Source organism: Neoarius graeffei, chromosome 10 (assembly GCF_027579695.1).
Source record: "Neoarius graeffei isolate fNeoGra1 chromosome 10, fNeoGra1.pri, whole genome shotgun sequence".
NCBI classification, from domain to species: Eukaryota; Metazoa; Chordata; class Actinopteri; order Siluriformes; family Ariidae; genus Neoarius; species Neoarius graeffei.
Genome location: NC_083578.1, coordinates 59,270,653 through 59,292,218, shown reverse-complemented (window position 1 = coordinate 59,292,218; position 21,566 = coordinate 59,270,653). Strand labels below are relative to the sequence as shown.

At 38.6% G+C, this 21,566-nt stretch overlaps 1 protein-coding gene across 2 annotated transcripts; it reads right to left on the bottom strand.

The window, feature by feature from the left end:
- Positions 1-996: 996 nt before the first annotated feature.
- On the bottom strand, positions 997-20,328 carry mapre1a (microtubule-associated protein, RP/EB family, member 1a). 2 transcript variants are annotated; one of them, XM_060930822.1, is made up of 8 exons: positions 20,305-20,328; positions 10,645-10,771; positions 9,177-9,322; positions 8,850-9,045; positions 4,588-4,626; positions 4,357-4,448; positions 1,316-1,468; positions 997-1,223 (listed from the first exon to the last, which is right to left on the bottom strand). In XM_060930822.1, the coding sequence occupies exons 2-8, from the start codon at positions 10,763-10,765 to the stop codon at positions 1,173-1,175; spliced, it is 798 nt and encodes a 265-aa protein (XP_060786805.1). In that variant the 5' UTR covers positions 10,766-10,771; positions 20,305-20,328; the 3' UTR covers positions 997-1,172. The 2 variants fall into 2 exon arrangements, with proteins under 2 accessions (XP_060786805.1, XP_060786806.1); XM_060930823.1 differs by having other exon boundaries at positions 10,645-10,767; positions 20,305-20,326.
- Between the last annotated feature and the right edge of the window lie 1,238 nt (positions 20,329-21,566).

Here is a 21,566-nt window from a genome sequence, read left to right as displayed (position 1 = left end):
GTGATCACATTACCTTACTTCAAGAACCACTGTGCTGAAGAACCATTCGGAAGGTCATTGCTGAGAACAGAGTCCTTCAAGCTAAACATGTTCAAATTTAGCAGTAGCTAGTCAAAATTGAGAAGTTAATTAACCTCTCATGAGATATGGCTAATAGTTCAACTTGCTACTGTACACTGCAATAAACCTAAAACTTTAAGCTGCATCATTTTTTGATTCATCGCAAAACTAAGTGAAAATTCTCTTCTATTGAAGATGTGCTGTGCATTCACCCTGTGGTATAAACCTTTCTATACCAGGTTGCTGGTTTCATGGATCTGTCTGTTTTCTTAGATGTATGCCCATTTACTAGGGATCTAAAGAGCCACACAGTGTTACTGGTGCCCCCCCCACCTTTTTTTTTTTTAAATACACCCATAACACTCATCTGAGCAAAACCTCATGATTTAACATTTTAAGCATTTATGCATGTTCTGACTGTAGGTTTTTGTTTCAAGTCAGATTGATTCCCTAAATCCTGGGATCACATTTTTCAGTTTTATTGTTGGTTTGTATGAACTATTAAGGTCACCTGAAGTAAAAATAGAAAAAACAGCCCAAAATTACCATAAAATTTCCATTCCATCAGGATGTAAACGCTATAAAAGGTGTGAATGAATCCTAGAATATCTTCACGTTATGAAAGCAGACAGGGTGCTTGTACTTGATTTCATGCCCAATTAGTGTCCGAGAAAAGGGAAGCTGCCAGAGACAAGACCACAAACCAGTACAAGTTGAACGAAGTAAAGTTAAAAAGCTATAACTGAACAGCAGCATCATACGGTAACAACTGTTTCGGGCAAGATGTAGTCCACACCACAAGCATAGTGCTGCAGAACAGGTTTTAAAACCTCATCATAATTATTACAAACCCAATAACCACTTCTGTAGAAAGTGTGACAAACACCTTTAATATCAAAAATCCTTTAATTCAAAAATAAATATTTGAAGCCACAAATGGAACATTTACAAATATAAAACATTCAAAAAAGTAAATGTGCAAAAGATCAAAAGACACCCAACTGAAGGAAGATGGCAGTCTGCATGTGTAACAATCATCCGTTTAGGGCACTTGAACAAGAACTCGCATGAACAAGAGCTTAACATGAAATCAAGCAATGGCCTAAGATTGCTCAAAACTCTTCTGGTTCATCAGCACCTTCCCCTGGGATCTGAAAACCTTCCTGTTGAAGCAACCAATAAAAATAATGGAATGGCTGACAAACAATACTAACCAAGATCTATACGTACATCTTAAATAGTAAGCAACACTTACATCTGTAGCATACAAAACGTCAACTATTTTTTGCAGCGTGGGATTGGCTTCCCCCTCTTTTTCCTGGCAAACCAGCTCAATGTTCCTCAGTTTGTTGAAATAAAAGTCCCTCTCCTTTTCCAACTCTGCTATGTTGCATTTTAGATCATTCATCTGGTGAAAAAAAAAATAAAATAAAATAAAAATAGAAGTGAAACTGAATACAAAAGCTAGGTATGATACAAGTGGAAGCTGCTTTCATGAAATGGTACTCAATAAGCTGTAGATATGAACTGGACCTACACAATTTGTGCGTGCGTATCACCCGACTGAACGTCTCCAATTTGCTTCATACTTTCTGAAAATAAAATGTCAGTATTACCGATAGTGTGCAACATTTCAGGCTTGTATCTGCATTAGTTTTTAGACAGAGGCTTTAAAGGTGGTGGGGATTGCTTAAATTGTACTGTAAAAATGAGCGCTACAGAAACGGTTACAAAATTCAGCGAGTCATTACTTTTATTCATGCTAGATACATGAAATTTGAAAGCGATTATTGTCTAGTGCAATGTCTTATAGGTCTGCCATTGCATAACTGCCAATTTGTGGCCTGTTAATTTGTATTTTAAAAAACAAAATTCATGCTTTAAAAGAGCATGTATTGATTAGCAAATGCACAAAACATGTTGGCATTTCCATTTGCAGTTAAACATGGTAGATTTGATCTCATCTCATTATCTCTAGCCGCTTTATCCTGTTCTACAGGGTCGCAGGCAAGCTGGAGCCTATCCCAGCTGACTACGGGTGAAAGGTGGGGTACACCCTGGACAAGTCGCCAGGTCATCACAGGGCTTGGTAGATTTGATACCTTAATAAATATGGTTTGGTTCAAGGTATTGTCATACTTTGGGCATCCATCAATCTACACTAATCCATTAGGGTCACAGGGGAAGCTGGAGCCAATTCCAGCTGAGACACAAGAGGCAGGATATACCCTGGGCAGTTCACCAATCTATCGCAGGGCTAACACAGAGACGAGCAACTATTCACACTCGCACCTATGGGCCATTTACAGTAGCCAATTGACCTAATCCACATGGCCTTGGACTATGGAGCACTTGCATGTGACGTCACAGCCGATCCAGATTGTGACAGACGCCATCTTGTCGGTCAAACGCCATCTTGTCGGTCAAACGCCATATTCCGCCTTCTACTTCTAGGTCTACTTCTGCTTTTACTTCTACCTTTTCTTCTGGAAAACCCTACTATATACAATTCTACTACAACAGCTGTGGCTACAAGCTCTCCCTACCTGTGCACAGTTTTTGTGTGTGTGTGTATTTTTGCGTGTTGTTCGTCTGTACCGGACTTCAATATCCACTACAACCGTATGGACTTACTGGACATTGGTTTCCAGCAGAAAGTGACGGTTTGTAGCGATTTCCATCACATGCACAACATTCCGGACGAGAAAAAAAAAACAAAAAAACATTCCGGACGAGATAGAGAGACCAGCGGGGTCTCCGTGGATTGTTATCGGAAGCAAAGCGAAGGAGGTGGTGCCGGGAGCAGAAGCAAAAGCGAGGCTGCAGGCAGAGCCGGCCTGTTGACTAAGCTCAGAAAACAGCCACTCAAACCTCCACTGCCAAGCCTCTACCTCTCCAACACCAGATCCATGTAAACAACACGGACGATTTGGAATTACCTTATTCCATTCTATAATCGGCTGGTCAGTGCTATACTCAATACTTAAGTGACTTACCCATCCAATGAGGATTCTTGTTTACAAGATGCCACATCTGAGTTGCTGACAAATCCTGAATTTCTGTAGAGATAACTGTCCAGAGATTTATAGGCACGCAGTGCTTCACCACTGAACAGCGAGGGAAAGTTAATGAGGTAATTATACACGTCCGGGTATTCCGCTGGCAGTTCAAAATCTGGTCGTGAAAACGCCGTCCGGTAAGCCATAAGGGTCACAAATCTGTAGATCGTTTATTTTAGACATACATCTAGTTATCTGTTCATTAGAAAAATGAGCCGTGTAGTCCGTCGGTTGAAATTGATCCATTCTGTACACGAGTGCAGCAGTATTCAGCGGTGTTTTTGACCGACAAGATGGCGGCTGTGTACTTTCCGGTCACGTGACTGCAAGATCTCTATAGGAGGAAACACCCAGAGGAAACCCACGCAGGAAGATCATTCAAACTCCTCACTGAAAGGTCCCAGTCAGCCACAAGACTCGAACAAGAACCTTCTTGCTGTGAGGTGACAGTGCTAACCACAGTACCACTGTGTTGCCTACTTTGGGTGCTTGTTAATTAAAACAGTCTTTCAAGTGGTATAATTCTTTTTATGGTAGATAAGAGTTGAAAGCTGCGATATGCTTTAGTGTGAATATATAGTGGGCCAAAGTTGCTCAAAAGCACAAAAGTCCCCCCAAGCAGGATATAAATTGGCAAATACGCAACTGTGGACTTTATTTTAGAAGTTAGATAGCTTATACTGGGCAACAGTCCTTGAAAATTTCATGCATCTACTATGAATAGTTCAAAAATAACTTGTGGAACTTTGTAACCTTTGCTCTAGCACTCATTCTTGCAGTAAAATTAGGGCCACACCCCCTTTTTAAAGTCTCCACATCTTAAAAACCTAAATACTGATACAAGCCTGAAATTTTACATCCTATTTATTGGGAAGAGTGATTATTTCCAGGAAGTATGAAGCAAATCAGAGATGGTCAGTCATGAGACCTCCAACGATTTCTCATGGATTGACCCATTCATCATTAACCACCATCATGGTGCATTCCGACCCAGAACACTGAGCATGAGGCAGGAATACACCTGCCTGAATACTACAATGAATTGGTGAGCATCTACATACCACCCCCCCCCCACACACACACACGGCAATTTAGAGTCACCAATCCACCTACCAGCACATTTTAGAATAGTCTCCTACGATTGGTGAACTCCAACAGATTACAATAAGGATTTATACATTACTTCAAGTGTGCATAAAAGGTTATGGAGTACACGTTCTTTTCAGTGAAACCTAACCATCTGAATGAGCTGTTCTCCAGTCACTGTATCTGTTCTCTGGGCTGGAGGAGTTGCCCTCTTGGGAGAAGCTGCGGCCAGTCTCAGTGGAGCTGGGGAACATCATGGTACACAGCACAGTGACTCAAACATGCAATAAGACAGTCAGTGTGGTGCATCATTCTAACAGTAAAGCAGAATAAATCTGCAAGCAACACTAGTTTAGCTACACACACACTTGACATCTCTTACCAACTGGAGCTGTGGGCTTCACTGAACTGATCTGCGCGTCTGAGATTAAGAAAAATGAGAGAGAGGGGGAAGGAAAAGTCAGTCATTCAGGCTGCGAGTTCCTCAGGCACCAACACAAAGCAAATACTGTGTTAGAAAAATGACAGATTAAATGGTACATGCAAAAACAGATTTTTGAATATGTAATGGGGGCATGGCTTGGAATTCTGGTCAGTGTGCCAACAGTTCATGTTCTATTACATGGAAATATCCATGTAACAGAACTAGTCCAAAAGAGTGGCTCTCAAATTTGTTTAGACAGGAACCCCTTTACTTATAAAAAGAAAAAAAAAAAAAACACAAACATACCCCTCAGTATAGATTTTAATGAACATTAAACTACTCAAACAGTTTCATTATTTAAAATGTGTTCAATAATACTATTGACACCTTCCACTCAACTCAATTGGACATTTATAAGCTGACTTGTACGAGTTACTGAGGTTTGGATTGAAGCCAGTCAATTTAAGCAAGTCAAACCGTTATTATAACCCAATAATAGATGCATCATTTATAATGGTGCTGGCTGTGATTTCAAATACTGTCAATTTATTAAAAAATTTTTTTTTTAATTATGGCAGCCCTGGTTATGCCTCAAGGTTTGCAGGGATGAGAGTGGGTGGTCACCAAAAAAGCAGAAAACAAGATGGCGCCCGAAGCCGGGGGTCTGGGAGGGATACCCCCCCAGAAAAATTTTGAAAAATAAGGCCTTACAAACCACTTTTCCTGCAATCTGAGCTGTAGTAGATAAAAAATCTGTTGTCTTTTTTATATATTTACATGAAAATGTGTTTCAAATCAATAGGAGTATTGTTTGAATTCAAAATAAAATCATTTTCTACATTCAAGGGTATGGTTATAATTTATGATCAACAAAAACGACAAACTAAATTCACATTAAACGCAAGTTTTATTAATTATCAAAATGTTCATATATTAATAAAATTTCTTAGGGAGAAAAGGTCAGTCACCCTATGTCCTCATTAGTTGCATATGATTTCAAAGTCTTTTGAAATATTTAAGTTTTCAAAACTGTCAGCATTAATTCAGATTTACTGACCATCATATACATGTTCAATGTATTAAATCAAACGAATGCTAAGTTTATGGGATAATGTCTATGTACACTTTATACAATTATTTATAGTTCACAAGTCACTTCTCATTTTCATTTAATCATTTCGACGACTTCAGCTTTTTGGCCAAAGACAAAAGCTTGTCACTCTTTTTTATACCAGCATCGATTTCACGTACCTTCGCTTCGTCTCGCTTGTCAATTGTATTCAGCATTGAGTAAAAAAAGCCGATACGAAAGAGAAACGTATTTTTGAAGCACAGCGACGATGAACATGTGCAAGTTTCGATAAAATAGAACAGATGCGGGTACTTTTGTAAGAACGGTTATGACTGGCTTTTGTTCTCTCCCACACTCTTGTAAGAACTGTTATGATTGGCTATCATGCTCTCGCCAGCGATGTTTTGGCCAATTACATTGTAGAAAACATTCTACCGCGAGACTTAGCGAGACTAAAGATGGCGAAAATGTAAACATGTAACATCGTCGTACGCTTGAGTATCACGAAGGAACATACCCCAACCCCCCTCAATATGAAAAAAAAAAAAAACGGATTTGGCATATCGATTTTCGCTCAGAAAAAGCGGAAATCTGCCGAAAAGCGGAAAACTCTCATCCCTGGGTTTGAGAATTATGGGTCTCAGTAGCTCCCTTGATACAGTGATTCTGCAAGATTGCCACCAAGACGACGCCTCAATATGACAGCTTGGGTTACTTAAAGTGGGTTTTTACATAGCTTTCCAGCATTCTGGAACCAGAGACATGACACAAGCATTGACGTCTGGTGTAATGTATAACATACTACTTGTGTTTGTGTGATCAGAAATATGTTGGAGGAGAAATTGAAAAGAAGTGAAGTGGGAAGTGATTTGAGACACAAAGGCACACAGACCTTAAATGCTGCCAACAAAGACAGTTGAATTTGACCATCTTATTTCTGAGACCAGCCCAAGGTCAAAATTGCCACACCCGTGTCTCACCATGCCAGCTGTTCCTTTTATACAGATGTCGATTTCAGCTAGACAAGCCTCAACACCAGGCATTGCCCGAATGCCTGACCAAAACGACATCAGCTTTTGGGAACAGAATGTTGTGAAAGCCAAAGCATTTACTCTCAAAGGACATCTACCTGAACTGTGGGCTCGATGGTATTCCTGCCCCTCCATGTTTCAGCAACCCCAAGGACATCTAGTTACAGAGCTATCTGCATGCCATCATCTATACATTGATGCTTATTACTGTTAAAACACTATCCGAAATGTTATTTGTAAAACAATATCTAACTCTAGACTTTCAATGTTGCAAGATTCTAATCTTATCTAATAGTGGATGGTACAATAATTACAAACGCAAACAATCAGCACAGTCCAGTTGTAGCTATCGTCCTATAGTAACTATAATCACTCTTGTAATAATAAAAGCTAGTAGCAAGTACATTCACTGAATGGAAAAACATGCTTGTGTCTCAAATAGTAAACCATACCCTTTACAGTAAATATATCATTTACATAGTGAATTATCCCATAGATAAATATATATCTTACTCCATTTATCATGGATATTGGCCCATCATGCATGTGAAGATGAGGACGACAGGTTTAAAGGTCATAGGCAATGGTCGGAGGTGAAACGTAGAATATCAACTTTGTCTAGAAAAACGACCCAAAAAGCGAATCCTAGTGTCTAATGTGCACCCTAAAATTTAATAAAAAAGTTAAAATGTACTGTTTTGCCCAATTTCCAAAGATTTGTTTACATCTCACTTATGCGCACTTTCACCACCAGGGGGCAGTCGTTGTGACATCATTCAAGGCAAACAGACCGGGAGCAGTTCTGTATTTACTTGCGAACTGAGCACACGTGTACAGACTTTGGTTGTGAGAGGTTGTGTAAAAGCGACAGCAATTTTGAAGTAGGAACTCTCCAAATTGAATATCGAGAGGTGAAACCATACATGTATGAACCTATGGCCGTTGCGAAGCAATCGGTGAATGTGGCTCACTGGTTTGACCGTGCAGCCTCAGAATCGGACAGCGACTTGGCCGACTCTCTGATCGCGGTGACCCCGGACCTCAACAAGACTCGCGCCCAAATGATTTATCCTGGTAGTTATGATAAATTCCTACTTTCATCGTAATACTAAATAAGAGCCCTTTTGAAGAATAATTAAACCGCCCTCCCTAGTGGATATAGGGAACGATTACTTGACCGTGCACCGGTAGGCCACATTAGCCTGCCACCCGTGGCATTATACTATTTATTTGGAAAAAGCCAATCCACTCGCTCCACCTTTTCTCCTCTCTTGGAAAAAGGTAAAAACTTTCTGAACCAGTCCTGTTGTTACAGTTCACTGCACAATAAGGCATGTTTTTTCTTTGGAAATTCCTGAACACACGTCTGCACTCAAGCTGAACAGCAATGCAAGTAAACGGAAATGGACTCAACTCAAGTGGTTTGTCTTGAATGACATCACACACCAAGTGGTCATGAAAATCACAGCGATCCGCACTAACTTGTTTTCTTGGGACCAGAAGAAAATTAGAGGGTTTAACATAAAAGTTTCAAATGTGCATAAATTGAAAACCGTTGCCCATGACCTTTATTATTTCCTCCTAAATGCAATGGCAAACTGAATATGACAGTACTGACTCCTGTTTTATAATTAATCTTTGCAATATTGCTATTTGTTGTTATAGGCAAAAGTGTGTTTTGTATCCTAAACTCACTCACTCTATAAAATGTACGGTACTAGTACGTAATGATATTGATTTACGTTTCATGTTTTCAGGGCTTGTCTTCTGTTGCAGAAATAAGTGTTTTTAAAAATAAATGTTTTTTAAAAAAAAAATCATGTACTTTTGTTTACTCAATTATACCCCTAGAAAACATCAGTATTGCCTTGAACCATGTACTTGAAAACTTGCCAAAATACCACAAAATTTTAGGGCAAAAGGAAATTCAAGGGGGGCAAAAAATTTGAGGCCATTTGCCCTGCAGGGCAAAAGGTGTCAAAAGTTAACATTGAGGCCTGTTAGAGGAAGACCACCACAGAACCCCCATTCCATATTCAGCCATTTCACACAGAACATTAAAAATAGGCTAAAAATGTTCTATTGAATTCTGCTAAGGTTATCTTAATTCCTCATACCCAAACTGCCTTTCCGAGATTTACTGCCTGAACCTGGAGCCGGACACTGGGAGGCAGCAACCTCCTGCCCCTGTCGAGCCACTTCTGGATCATACTCCTTTCCATCATAGTTAGCATCAAAGAATTTCTTAAACCATTGCACAAACTCAAAATTATCCTGGAATCTCCCTCTTACAAGCTTGTCCACTGGTATAATCTACGAAGAACACCAAAACGCATGTTAATTAAATAAAAATAAATTTTACACAGTTATTACTTCTGTTTGCCCAAAGAATGAATATTGGCTTTACACTGTTTGCAAACAAGTAACACCACATCTTTACTTACTTTATTCACCCCGAGCTTTTTAAAGCTTCCTTGAAGAATTTTAAAATTGTAGATATACTCATGCTCCAATTTGGCCTGGAATTTTACTTTCTTCAATGGCACACAAGCTGGGAACAACATATCCATGAACTGACAGTAGGCAGCACCTAGGAACACCAGAGCAGCAACACCGTCTCCAATGAGAAGAGAACTAGACCACATTGAATGTGATCACTGCTCTGTCTGAGTAATCTGAAACTAAGATTTATCATTGTGTATGCGCGCATGCATTCCCTCATCTTGTTAAAAGGAAAGTAACCTCCCTAAATATAAAATGGTGTTCCAATCGAACAAAATATAAAAAGTACCTTGGCCTAGTTATTGATTCTAATTTGAATTGGACAGCTCATGTTAAAGAATTACGTTCAATAAATAAATTGAATAAAATATCTAGAGGTATAGGTATTCTACCCAAAATATATTTCTATATTGGTCAGTCTATATTATTTAAATAATATTGGCTGGTATTGAGTGGTATATCAAATATACTGCATTCAGCTAGCGTATTAGAGTCGAAGACAAGGTCAATATCATGCTAACTGAACAAATTCTCATGTACCATGAAAAAAGCCAGCCAATAATAGCATTCCTTTTATTCCTCTCTATTTCAAAGTTCTCTCAAAATCTTCCGTATTTAATGAAGCAAACCTGGCAGCCATGTTTATTTACAAACTGTATGTATAATCTCATTATACGGCATAATTGTTTGGGGCATTACATAAATCCAATATTCAATCAAATTTTATCCTACAGAACAAAAAGCTGTGAGAATGATCACCTTTTTCTAACAGAGATCAGCACTCTGCTTTAAGAAACACTATTGAAATTGCATGATTTTTATACATTATATAAATATCCAGTATGCTTATTTCATGTACCAGTTTTACCACAACTGTCTGCCAGTAGTTTGTAATGATTTTTTTTTTGTAAATAAGACCTCATCAGTTCATTCTTATGGTACTAGATTAGCAATCAAGGCTCCTTCGGTCCTCCTTAAATCTGGAAGAATTATGGCATATTTGGTATTCAATTTTTAGGTTTGCAAATTTGGAACGAAATTGATGAAAACCGAAAATCTTGCTCACAATTTTCCTTTAAATAAAAGATAGCATTATTTCACTGGACTGAGTTCTTTTTGCTTTTCTGTCCTGTGGCTTTTTTGTTTCTGATTCTGGTCCATGTTTGTTGTTGGGTTCCCCCCACCTGCCTTCTGCCAATTTTTTAAAATAAAACTTTCCCCCTCTTATTTGTAAATGCCACTTAGCTTCGTTTAGCCTGCTGGTTAATCTGACTAGCATATACTTAAAATATTGTGTTATGTTTGTAATACTGTTAGTATGTATGAAATAAAGGTGCATACATGTCGTTAAAAATGATCTGAAATACATGGAAATTGCTGGAGTGAAATGGATCATTGAAATGGACAGACCTGTACACAGCTGCTCAATCTTGGCGTGGTTCATGCGGAGGGAGCTGTTAATCCAGGTCAGCAGTTCATGACGACTGAGGTTGTCACTAGTAACTGACGTGGAGTAAACATTCACCGCCATGCCTGCCTGGTAGAGAAGGTAAACTGTGACTGGGAGGACCTTTTAAAAAGTCTTTGCTCTCAGCCATGAAAAAAGTTCACCCTGAACAACTTGCATATTCATCTTTATGGTTTGATAACACGCTGTAGGGTCATTCCACGCCAAATCAACAAATGTGTGACAAATTTATGCTCGACCATCTCAGATTTCAATGAAATTTGGAGGGCTCAGAGATACTATTAAAAGAAGTTAATCCCCAAAATTTGAGCTTCCTATCTCCAACGGTTTCAGAGATACAGGCATTTGAATTTTTCGATTTTTCTGCATTTTGCTCAAAACATACATATTTCCAAGTGTAATATAATCTTTATTATGCAAGATAGAAGCCTAAAATTTTGCACAGAGAGACTCAATGTCTTGTACTACAAGCTTCAACTTAGAATTTCAATGGTCATTGTATATTAGATGGTGATTTTAACAAGGAAATTAAAAAGACAAATTTGCATTTTTTGCATTTTTAACTCATTCTGGAAGCTTGCCTGTGGCAGTAATGCTTAAACTAAGAATGTTATTCAAATCTACACAGAAATATCTACCAATTTCAGTTTTACCAAGTCTCCACTATTCCTAGTTTGTCTGTAATAGGGTTTTGAAATTCGCCGATTTCTAAAACATGCCATTTTCAGTAGCATGGATTCCAATGTGGGATAGCAGTTAGGAACTTGTAAATTTTTTTCAGTCATCTCCTAGACCCATATTTTATATTTCCAAGTTTTTGTTCTGTGTCTCAAGTATTTCTGAGCTACAGGTGTTTAAAAAATCCATTTTTTCCAAATTCGAATTTGATATTTCCATTTTATTGATGATTAAGGACTGATAAATACAACTAAATGGTTTGTATAGATAAGGAAACATTTTACTTGTGTTTATGTCACAGAAATATGGTTTTAAAAATATCATTTTGAAATAAGCTGAATAATATATGAACATTTCACATTTTTCAGTAAATATATATATAAAAACTAAAGAATTCAGTCATTTTTCATATAAATCACTTGCTCTTCTTGACTGCAAGGAACTTTTCTTTGATAGAATCTACTGTTGACTGGTCAATGGTGTAACTTCTTGCTGACCTAGAACTAGAAGCAGTTGGGGGAAGAATGACTTGTAGAATGTGTTCTGCAGGAACCCAACAAATATCATCCTTCTTCAAAGGCCACTTAAACTGTTTGCAGGGACCATGAGGATGCATAAATTTGACTTCGTAGTCTTCATATTCAGTAGATCTTTGAACTATATTGCCACACCACCAGTTGCCATCATATAGACAGGCAATGTATTGTCCTGGGAAGTATTCTTGCATTGTTTCCTGTTATATGCAGCTTTCTGTTTGTGGCTATACTTGGCAATTTCAGTGGAGAGCAACCCAATTGACAAGGCTTTTGTCAAGTGATTCAGCTACCTCACCAGTGTATGTTGGATCCACATCTACACACATGCTCTCTTGTTCTGATTCTGTAGAACCTGCTGAATCTGCTTGGTTTAAATGTTCTTTCACTCTCTGTGAACATTTAGAACACAATTTTTGTCCAGGTTTAATATTTTTATTTATCAGTTTTGAAAGTGAATCTGCTGTTTCAGGAAGAATTGAACATAATTCTGTTTTAACTTTTTTCTTTTGCCTTTCATATGGATCACAACTTTTCTGTAGCTCTTCATATTTCATCAGAAACAGTTTCTCATGATGCAGACATACTGTGTGCTTTAAATGTTCTCAAGTTCAGTTCTCTGTTTAATTAATGAAATTTGCTCCAAACTGAGAGTGTGTATTTAACTTACAATTTCTGTTGTATGTTAGTTTATGGCAGTCAGAATCTTTCTTTAGTCCAATGCCTATAGAACAGGAAGGAAGTTCAGCCATTTCTAGATGTCTAAGAACAAACTCATTTATACTGATCTCAAATTGAAAGCAACTACAATTAAATTCCCTAGTCAACTATTCAAAATATCCAATCCTTGCAAAGAAACACATTCAGTTAATAACATTGGTAAATTTTCTCAGTGCTCTGTATTACAATGTATTTAATATAATCCAAGCAATATAATGTTATCTGAACAAGTATGCAGTTTACAGACTCTAAAACTATAAGATATGAGCCACCTGTTCTAGTATCAAAGGTCACCTATTGTGCTGTGTTGATACTGATAAGGCTGGCTGTTGACGGGTACACAATAGCTGGTCATTGATTGCTAATGTTACACAGTCTTAGATTAAAATAAATTTACAAATAATTAATACTGAGCATTAACTGAAATTTTATTTAAAATTGAGGAAGAAACATGTCTCCTAACCTACTTGAGCCTTATTGAAGCATTTATTAACCCTCAAATATCAGTTATATGAAAATATATCAAATTCGAATTTGGTGAAAATGGATTTTTTAAACCCCTGTAGTTTAAAAATACTTGAGAGACACAGAAGAAAAATTTGGAAATATAAAAATATGGGTCTTGGGGATTACAGAAAAAAATTTACAAGTTCCTAACTGCTATCCCACATTGGATTTCTTGCTACTGAAAATGGCATGTTTTAGAAATCGGTGAATTTCAAAACCCTATTACAGACAAACTAGGAATAGTGGAGACTTGGTAAAACTGAAATTGGTAGACATTTCTGTGTAGATTTGAATAACATTCTTAGTTTAAGCATTACTGCCACAGGCAAGCTTCCAGAATGAGCTAAAAATGCAAAAAATGCAAATTTGTCTTTTTAATTTCCTTGTTAAAATCACCATCTAATATACAATGACCATTGAAATTCTAAGTTGAAGCTTGTAGTACAAGACATTGAGTGTCTGTGCAAAATTTTAGGTTGCTATCTTGTATAATAATGATTATATTGCACATTGAAATATGTATGTTTTGAGCAAAAAACAAAAATCGAAAAATTCAAATGCCTGTATCTCTGAAACTATTGGTGATAGGAAGCTCAGGTTTTGGGGATTAACTTCTTTTAATAGGGTCATTCCATGTCAATTCACACACCCTCCCCAGTGACACCTCTTCAATTTGCCTGATATTTATTTTATTAGTGCCTTATGATGTCAAAAGAAAGAATCCAAAATTTTAGCTTCCTAGCTGGAACGGTTTTTGAATTTTGGCCCTTCAAAGTTTGGGTGCCACGCCCACTTTTGGGGTCCGGGAATTGTATACTTAATTTGCAAGCATTTTTGGAGGCCCATATCTTTTGTTCTAAGGGGAATATAGACCTGTAAATTGCTACATCTATGTATTCTGGTCCTGTCTATCAGATTCTGCACCTAAAAATAGCACAAGTTGACTAACTTTAGAGATATTAACCCCTTAAAAATGGATTTTTTTAATGACAAATTTTCTTTTGACATTTCAGGGGTCCATATCTTGGAAAGTTTTTGTGTTGATAGGGTTTCAACTGATTTATCATTATATTTGGGAACTCTACTGCGTACTTGGAGAGTTTCAGGGCACTCAGAGGTTTGGTGGGGGTACAGGAGGGCCCCAAATATGGCTTCGGGACAAAATTACCATTTGGTACGCCCTACTTCAGGCCATTAGTTGGCCATGTGGGCACATGATGACTGGAATGAGCCTTTAACCCCATCAACAGACACCTTTTATCAAACTTTTAAGCCAGTAAAAACTTTGATTATCCAACTCCTTCAATATAAACTAAGCATTTGTATATGGTGCTATTTTTGCATATTTTCTGAAAAATCCTAAGTCCGGAAGGTAGGTCAACTGTTGTTTTGACTGCCTATTCATGTTTAAGGTAGTAAAAGCACACCCATATAGTGATTTTAATCTATGGGAAGATTATTTATACCCAATACCCCATTAGTTATATTGACAGTTACAAGGGATAAACCCTTTCCCGGCTGCTTCACGATGCTGTTTTTTTTTTTTTTTACGTTTGACACCTTTCCCTGTATCCAACCAAACTCTGACCACTACACACTTTCCACTTTTTACTAATTGATATGCTAATTTCCCCCACATGAGTGGCTAGGGGCCCCTTCCCCTTTTCTTGAAAAAAAAAAAAAAAAAAAACCTGATGAGTCTAGGTTTAACTTCCAGATCGGATGTCAGAACAAATGTAGTAAAGCAACCAGGATGTTTTTCTTGGGATCATCCCCTTGTTTGCATCTTTCCCTTTCCTGTTTGAAAGATGCATTTAACTATTAAGTGTATAGTGGTCAGAGATTGGTTGGATACAGGGAAAGGTGTCAAATGTAAAAAACCCAGCATCGTGAAACAGCCGGGAAAGGGTTTATCCCTTGTAATTGTCAATATAACTAATGGGGTATTGGGTATAAATAATCTTCCCATAGATTAAAATCACTATATGGGTGTGCTTTTACTACCTTAAACATGAATAGGCAGTCAAAACAACAGTTGACCTACTTTCCGGACTTAGGATTTTTCAGAAAATATGCAAAAATAGTACCATATACTATTAGTTTAGTTTATATTGAAGGAGTTGGATAATCAAAGTTTTTATTGGCTTAAAAGTTTGATAAAAGGTGTCAGTTGATAGGGTTAAAGGTTCATTCCAGTCATCATGTGCCCACATGGCCAACTAATGGCCTGAAGTAGGGCGTACCAAATGGTAATTTTGTCCCGAAGCCATATTTGGGGCCCTCCTGTACCCCCACCAAACCTCTGAGTGCCCTGAAACTCTCTAAGTACACAATAGAGTTCCCAAATATGATGATAAATTAGTTGAAACCCTATCAACACAAAAACTTTCCAAGATATGGACCCCCAAAATGTCAAAAAAATTATTGCGGTCATTAAAAAAATCCACTTAAGGGGTTAATATCTATAAAGTTAGTAAACCTGTGCTATTTATAGGTGCATAATCTGATAGACAGGGCCAGAATACAGAGATATAACAATTTACAGGTCTATATCCCCCTTAGAACAAAAAATATGGGCCTCCAAAAATGCTTGCAAATTAAGTGCACAATTCCCGGACCCCAAAAGTGGGCGTGGCACCCAAACTTTGAAGGGCCATAACTCAAAAAACATTCGAGCTAGGAAGCTAAAATTTTGGATTCTTTCATTTGACATCATAAGGCACTAAGAAAATAAAAATAAGGCAAATTGAAGGTGTCACTGGGGAGGTTTTGGGCATTTGTGTGAATTGACATGGAATGACCCAATAGTAACTCTGAGCCCTCCAAATTTCATTGAAATCTGAGATGGTCGAGCATAACCTCTTGTTGATTTGGCATGGAATGACCCTGTACTCAATGGCACCCAAAGTTTATTTCGCAGTGACCGTTTTAGTTTAAAACATCTTTCACTGACATGTTGGTCTAATTGACTACTTTGGTTAATGGTTTTCTATATTGCCCACAATGCTGGTTGACTACATACTGATAGTAGTGCCTGTAAGATTTAGCCTTTCCTTCACCTCGACATAAAATCACTGCAGCAGTGCTTTAGTCCTTAGGCTGTCCAACTCTCTTGCCTGCTTATCTGTACACTGTTCAAACAGATCAGCTTTCAAAGCTTAACTTTCATGCTATTACTGTCTTTAACATCATTGCACTTGCCAGCTTGGACATTGCTAATTAGTCAAGCTGAGTTTCTGCCAACTCATTTAGCTGCACTGCATTCTCAAACTACGAGTCCAGTGTTTGCTGTCTCCACCATTTCTATATTGGCACTCCTTAATGACACTGAATATTGCTTGAAAATGGTGAGTAAGAAGCTCTTGATTTTTTTTCTAAAAACACACAAGCACAACCACTAACTGCTTAAAGAAACTAGACAGGGACACACTAACGAGTGCAAACCCCGCCTTTTCCCTATTAAAATACATTGGGCGAAAATTTCGAAGTTCTGCCATGACCTTGACCTTTGACCTCCAAAATTTAATGGTTTCCTTCCTGGGTGATTGGCAACACATGTACAAAACTTGGTCCAAATCGATCCATTGGTTCTTGAGATATCTTGCAGACACACAGACAGACACATACACACACAGACTGACGCAGGTGAAAATAATAACCCCTCCGACTACTGTCGGCGGGGTTAATAAACAGAGCGCCCAACAAATTAGCATCACATCACTAAGAACATTAAATATTTATTCATACAACCCCGATTCCAAAAAAGTTGGGACAAAGTACAAATTGTAAATAAAACCGGAATGCAATAATTTACAAATCTCAAAAACTGATACTGTATTCACAATAGAACATAGACAACATATCAAATGTCGAAAGTGAGACATTTTGAAATTTCATGCCAAATATTGGCTCATTTGAAATTTCATGACAGCAACACCTCAAAAAAGTTGGGACGGGGCAATAAGAGGCTGAAAAAGTTAAAGGTATAAAAAAGGAACAGCTGGAGGACCAAATTATAACTCATTAGGTCAATTGGCAATAGGTCATTAACATGACTGGGTATAAAAAGAGCATCTTGGAGTGGCAGCGGCTCTCAGAAGTAAAGATGGGAAGAGGATCACCAATCCCCCTAATTCTGCGCCGACAAATAGTGGAGCAATATCAGAAAGGAGTTCGACAGTGTAAAACTGCAAAGAGTTTGAACATATAATCTACAGTGCATAATATCATCAAAAGATTCAGAGAATCTGGAAGAATCTGTGCGTAAGGGTCAAGGCCGGAAAGCCATACTGGGTCCCCATGATCTTTGGGCCCTTAGACGGCACTGCATCACATACAGGCATGCTTCTGTATTGGAAATCACAAAAAGGGCTCAGGAATATTTCCAGAGAACATTATCTGTGAACACAATTCACCGTGCCATCCGCCATTGCCAGCTTAAACTCTATAGTTCAAAGAAGAAGCCGTATCTAAACATGATCCAGAAGCGCAGACATCTTCTCTGGGCCAAGGCTCATTTAAAATGGACTGTGGCAAAGTGGAAAACTGTTCTGTGGTCAGACGAATCAAAATCTGAAGTTCTTTATGGAAATCAGGGAAGCCGTGTCATTCGGACTAAAGAGGAGAAGGACGACCCAAGTTGTCATCAGTGCTCAGTTCAGAAGCCTGCATCTCTGATGGTATGGGGTTGCATTAGTGCGTGTGGCATGGGCAGCTTACACATCTGGAAAGACACCATCAATGCTGAAAGGTATATCCAGGTTCTAGAGCAACATATGCTCCCATCCAGACGACGTCTCTTTCAGGGAAGACCTTGCATTTTTCCAACATGACAATGCCAAACCACATACTGCATCAATTACAGCATCACGGCTGCGTAGAAGAAGGGTCTGGGTACTGAACTGGCCAACCTGCAGTCCAGATCTTTCACCCATAGAAAACATTTGGCGCATCATAAAACGGAAGATACGACAAAAAAGACCTAAGACAGTTGAGCAACTAGAATCCTACATTAGACAAGAATGGGTTAACATTCCTATCCCTAAACTTGAGCAACTTGTCTCCTCAGTCCCCAGACGTTTACAGACTGTTGTAAAGAGAAAAGGGGATGTCTCACAGTGGTAAACATGGCCTTGTCCCAACTTTTTTGAGATGTGTTGTCATGAAATTTAAAAAAATCACCTAATTTTTCTCTTTAAATGATACATTTTCTCAGTTTAAACATTTTATATGTCATCTATGTTCTACTCTGAATAAAATATGGAATTTTGAAACTTGCACATCATTGCATTCTGTTTTTATTTACAATTTGTACTTTGTCCCAACTTTTTTGGAATCGGGGTTGTACATGTTATTTACCAGCTGGGAGGTCTGTATCGTGAAATACCGTGACCGAGGTCTTGAAAGTACTGACGGAGGCCCTCCGGGCCAAGGTCAGTATTCAAGGCCGAGGTCACGGTATTTCACCATACGGACCGACCTTAAGCTGGTAAATATTCTTTTTTTTTTTCTTTACCAAATTCTAACAGAAAACGAGAGCGCCTGAAAGGGAAAACCAAGCCGGGCCGCTATTTTGAATCCTCATTCACGGCTGTAATGCAAATTGCTTCCTCCTTGGTATACAAGTGCACTTCCATGGCAGGAAAAAGAACAAACTACATTTTGCCGCCTATGTAGTCCCCCATTTATACAAATAGGAGTCATTCAGGATTCAGCCATGTTTTTGCTCGGCGTTAGCAAGTTAGAGTTTTTTTTTAGCTTTCTCCTGAAACGTTTTATTTTATTTCTTCTTCCTCAGGGTAGTAAAACTCGCTTTCGCTGTGAGCACTGGCGTTATCCATGCTGTAAAATTAATGCTATTCTCCTGAGAAATGCTGGCAAAAATGTATAAGATTTGATAATCTTATAAATAAATTTATAAAAAAGATAAACGTTCACAAAAAAATGCTACCATGTTGTGAACGAGCGAGTCGCCAGAGGTCTGTAACCGGGGTCCGTACTGTAGGATACGGACCCGCTCGCCAGCCAATCAGAGCGCAGGATTTGGACCACGAAAAAAATAAATATATTATTTACCAGCTGGGAGGTCCGTATTGTGAAATACCGTGAGAGGGCCTCGGTCAGTATTCAAGGCCGAGGCATTTCACCATACGGACCGACCTTAAGCTCGTAAATAATATATATATTTTTTTTTTACCAAATTCTAACAGAAAACGAGAGCGCCCGAAAGGGAAACCCGTGCCGATCCGCCATTTTGGATCCTCATTCACGGCTGTAATGCAAATGGCTTTCTCCTCGGTATACAAGTGCACTTCCATGGCAGGAAAAAAAAATACGACATTTTGCCACCTATGTAGTCCCCTATTTATACAAATAGGAGTCATTCAGGATTCAGCCATGTTTTTGCTCAGTGTTAGCAAATTACAGGTTTTTAGCTTTCTCCTGAAATGTTCTTTTATTTCTTCTTCCTCAGGGTAGTAAAACTCGCTTTCGCTGTGGTTATCGCTATCCATGCTGTAAAATTAATGCCATTTTCCTGAGAAATACTGAAAAATTTATAAGATTTTTGATAATCTTATTTTAAAAAATAATAATAAATGTTGACCAAAAAAATGCTGCTACTTGTTGTGAACGAGTGAGAGTCCATAACCGGGGTCCGTACCATAGGATACGGACCCGCTCGCCAGCCAATCAGAGCGCAGGATTTGGACCGCGGGGAGGGGGGAGTTCCTGGGTGTCAGGGTGGAGTTTAGTTAAAGGCTAAAAACTCCACCCTGACACCCAGGAACTCCCCCCGGCCCAAAAAAATTACTGGACTAAAAAAATGATTAAAGACAGTTAAGACAGTTGAAGTTAAGACATGCACGAACGTGTTCTACAAAACGTGGTCTTTTCTTGCTCAGTTTATTTTTAGCCTCGTCATCTCACAAATTAACGTTGCTGCAGGATTTAATTAAAGCAGCCAGGTGACAAAACTAAGCTCACGCGCCAGGTTATGTTTCCGCTATGCTATGTAATTCACCAACAAACTTAATTCGTGAAGTAGGTAATTAAAACAAACTACACAGTTTGGTCTCAACCAATTACCAAACTCTAATTTTGCCAGTTTAAAAACGTGAACTAAACTACACTCAGTATAACACACCGGTGTAAAGCCAAACTCACCGCTGCTCGGTTTAGAACCTGCGCCCTTCTGTCCGTGCATCTATATTTACGACTGTGGGCGTGGCCCAGCGGTCACGTGATCACTCTAACGCCAAACGAAAGGTTCCAGTTGCCATTTTGTCCTCACGTCTGAACGTGTTGGAGTCATGGGGAAGGCAACATGGAAGTGCTGGGCTGTGTCTGGAATCACTCACTCATTCACTTCTCCCTATTCACTATCTAGGGAATTCTATAAGGAGGACTATATAGTGACCTCATTGGTAAAATGGAAAAAATAAATAAATAAATAAAAACTAACTTTCGGACACTACTCCGCCGCACTGTTATTGATGCCATTCCTGTCGCACAATTAAAACGTGCCAGATCAGTCGGCTAGTGGGTTTTCAAAGTATTAAATACGTATTATACTGAGCGTGTTTCCCACGTTGATTAATACAAAGTACTGCTGCATCTTTCAATTCTTTTAAATCAAGGCTTTCTTCTTTGTCGCTGCCTTTTATTAAAACAAATTTGAGGCTTTTGATTAATTCCTCGCTCTGCACTGTAACTTTTTTTATTGTTTTTATCGGTCTTATTCTATTTGAGCTTTTATCTATTCTCTTTCTATTTTTAATTGTACTTGAATGTACGTTTACCCCAACACACTACAATATTATTGGCATTTTCGCGCCACAACTTAGAAATTTGTCTCGTGCCAGTTGTCATAAGGAAAAACAAACCACTGCTATGCTCAACTGGCAGCATGGTGGTGTAGTGGTTAGCACTGTTGCCTCACAGCAAGAAGGTCCTGGGTTCACAGCCGGTGAGGGCCTTTCTGTGTGGAGTTTGCACGTTGTCTGCGTGGGTTTCCTCTGGGTGCTCCAGTTTCCCCCACAGTCCAATGTAGGTTAAGTTAATTGGTGGTTCTAAATTGACCATGAGTGTGAATGGTTGTTTGTCTCTGTGTTAACCCTGTGATAATTTGTCCAGGGTGTACCCCGCCCATAGTCAGCTGGGATAGGCTCCAGCTTGCCCGCGACCCTGTAGAACAGGATAAGCGGTTACAGATAATGGATGGATGGTATACTCAATCTAAAATACTTAGCGGCCCTTATGAAACAACTTTTACAGCTTTTCTTTCAGCGCAACCGCAATGCATGATGGTATATATTGCTTGGTTAGTGACCATCGGTTGTACGCTATTTTTCATGATGCATTGTGGGATACTATGATTCCACTATGTAGGGTGTAATAATTCTCACTATACGTTCAGACAGCACCAC

Bases quoted from the DNA above. Each gene is read 5' to 3' on its own strand.
- mapre1a (XM_060930822.1), bottom strand. From the start codon at position 10,765: ATGGCGGTGAATGTTTACTCCACGTCAGTTACTAGTGACAACCTCAGT. The intron at 9,323-10,644 runs GTCTGTCCATTT...TGGTGTTCCTAG, and splicing joins GATTGAGCAGCTGTGTACAG to GTGCTGCCTACTGTCAGTTC. The intron at 1,469-4,356 runs GTTAGGTTTCAC...TTTTTTCACCAG, and splicing joins GAGAACAGCTCATTCAGATG to ATGAATGATCTAAAATGCAA.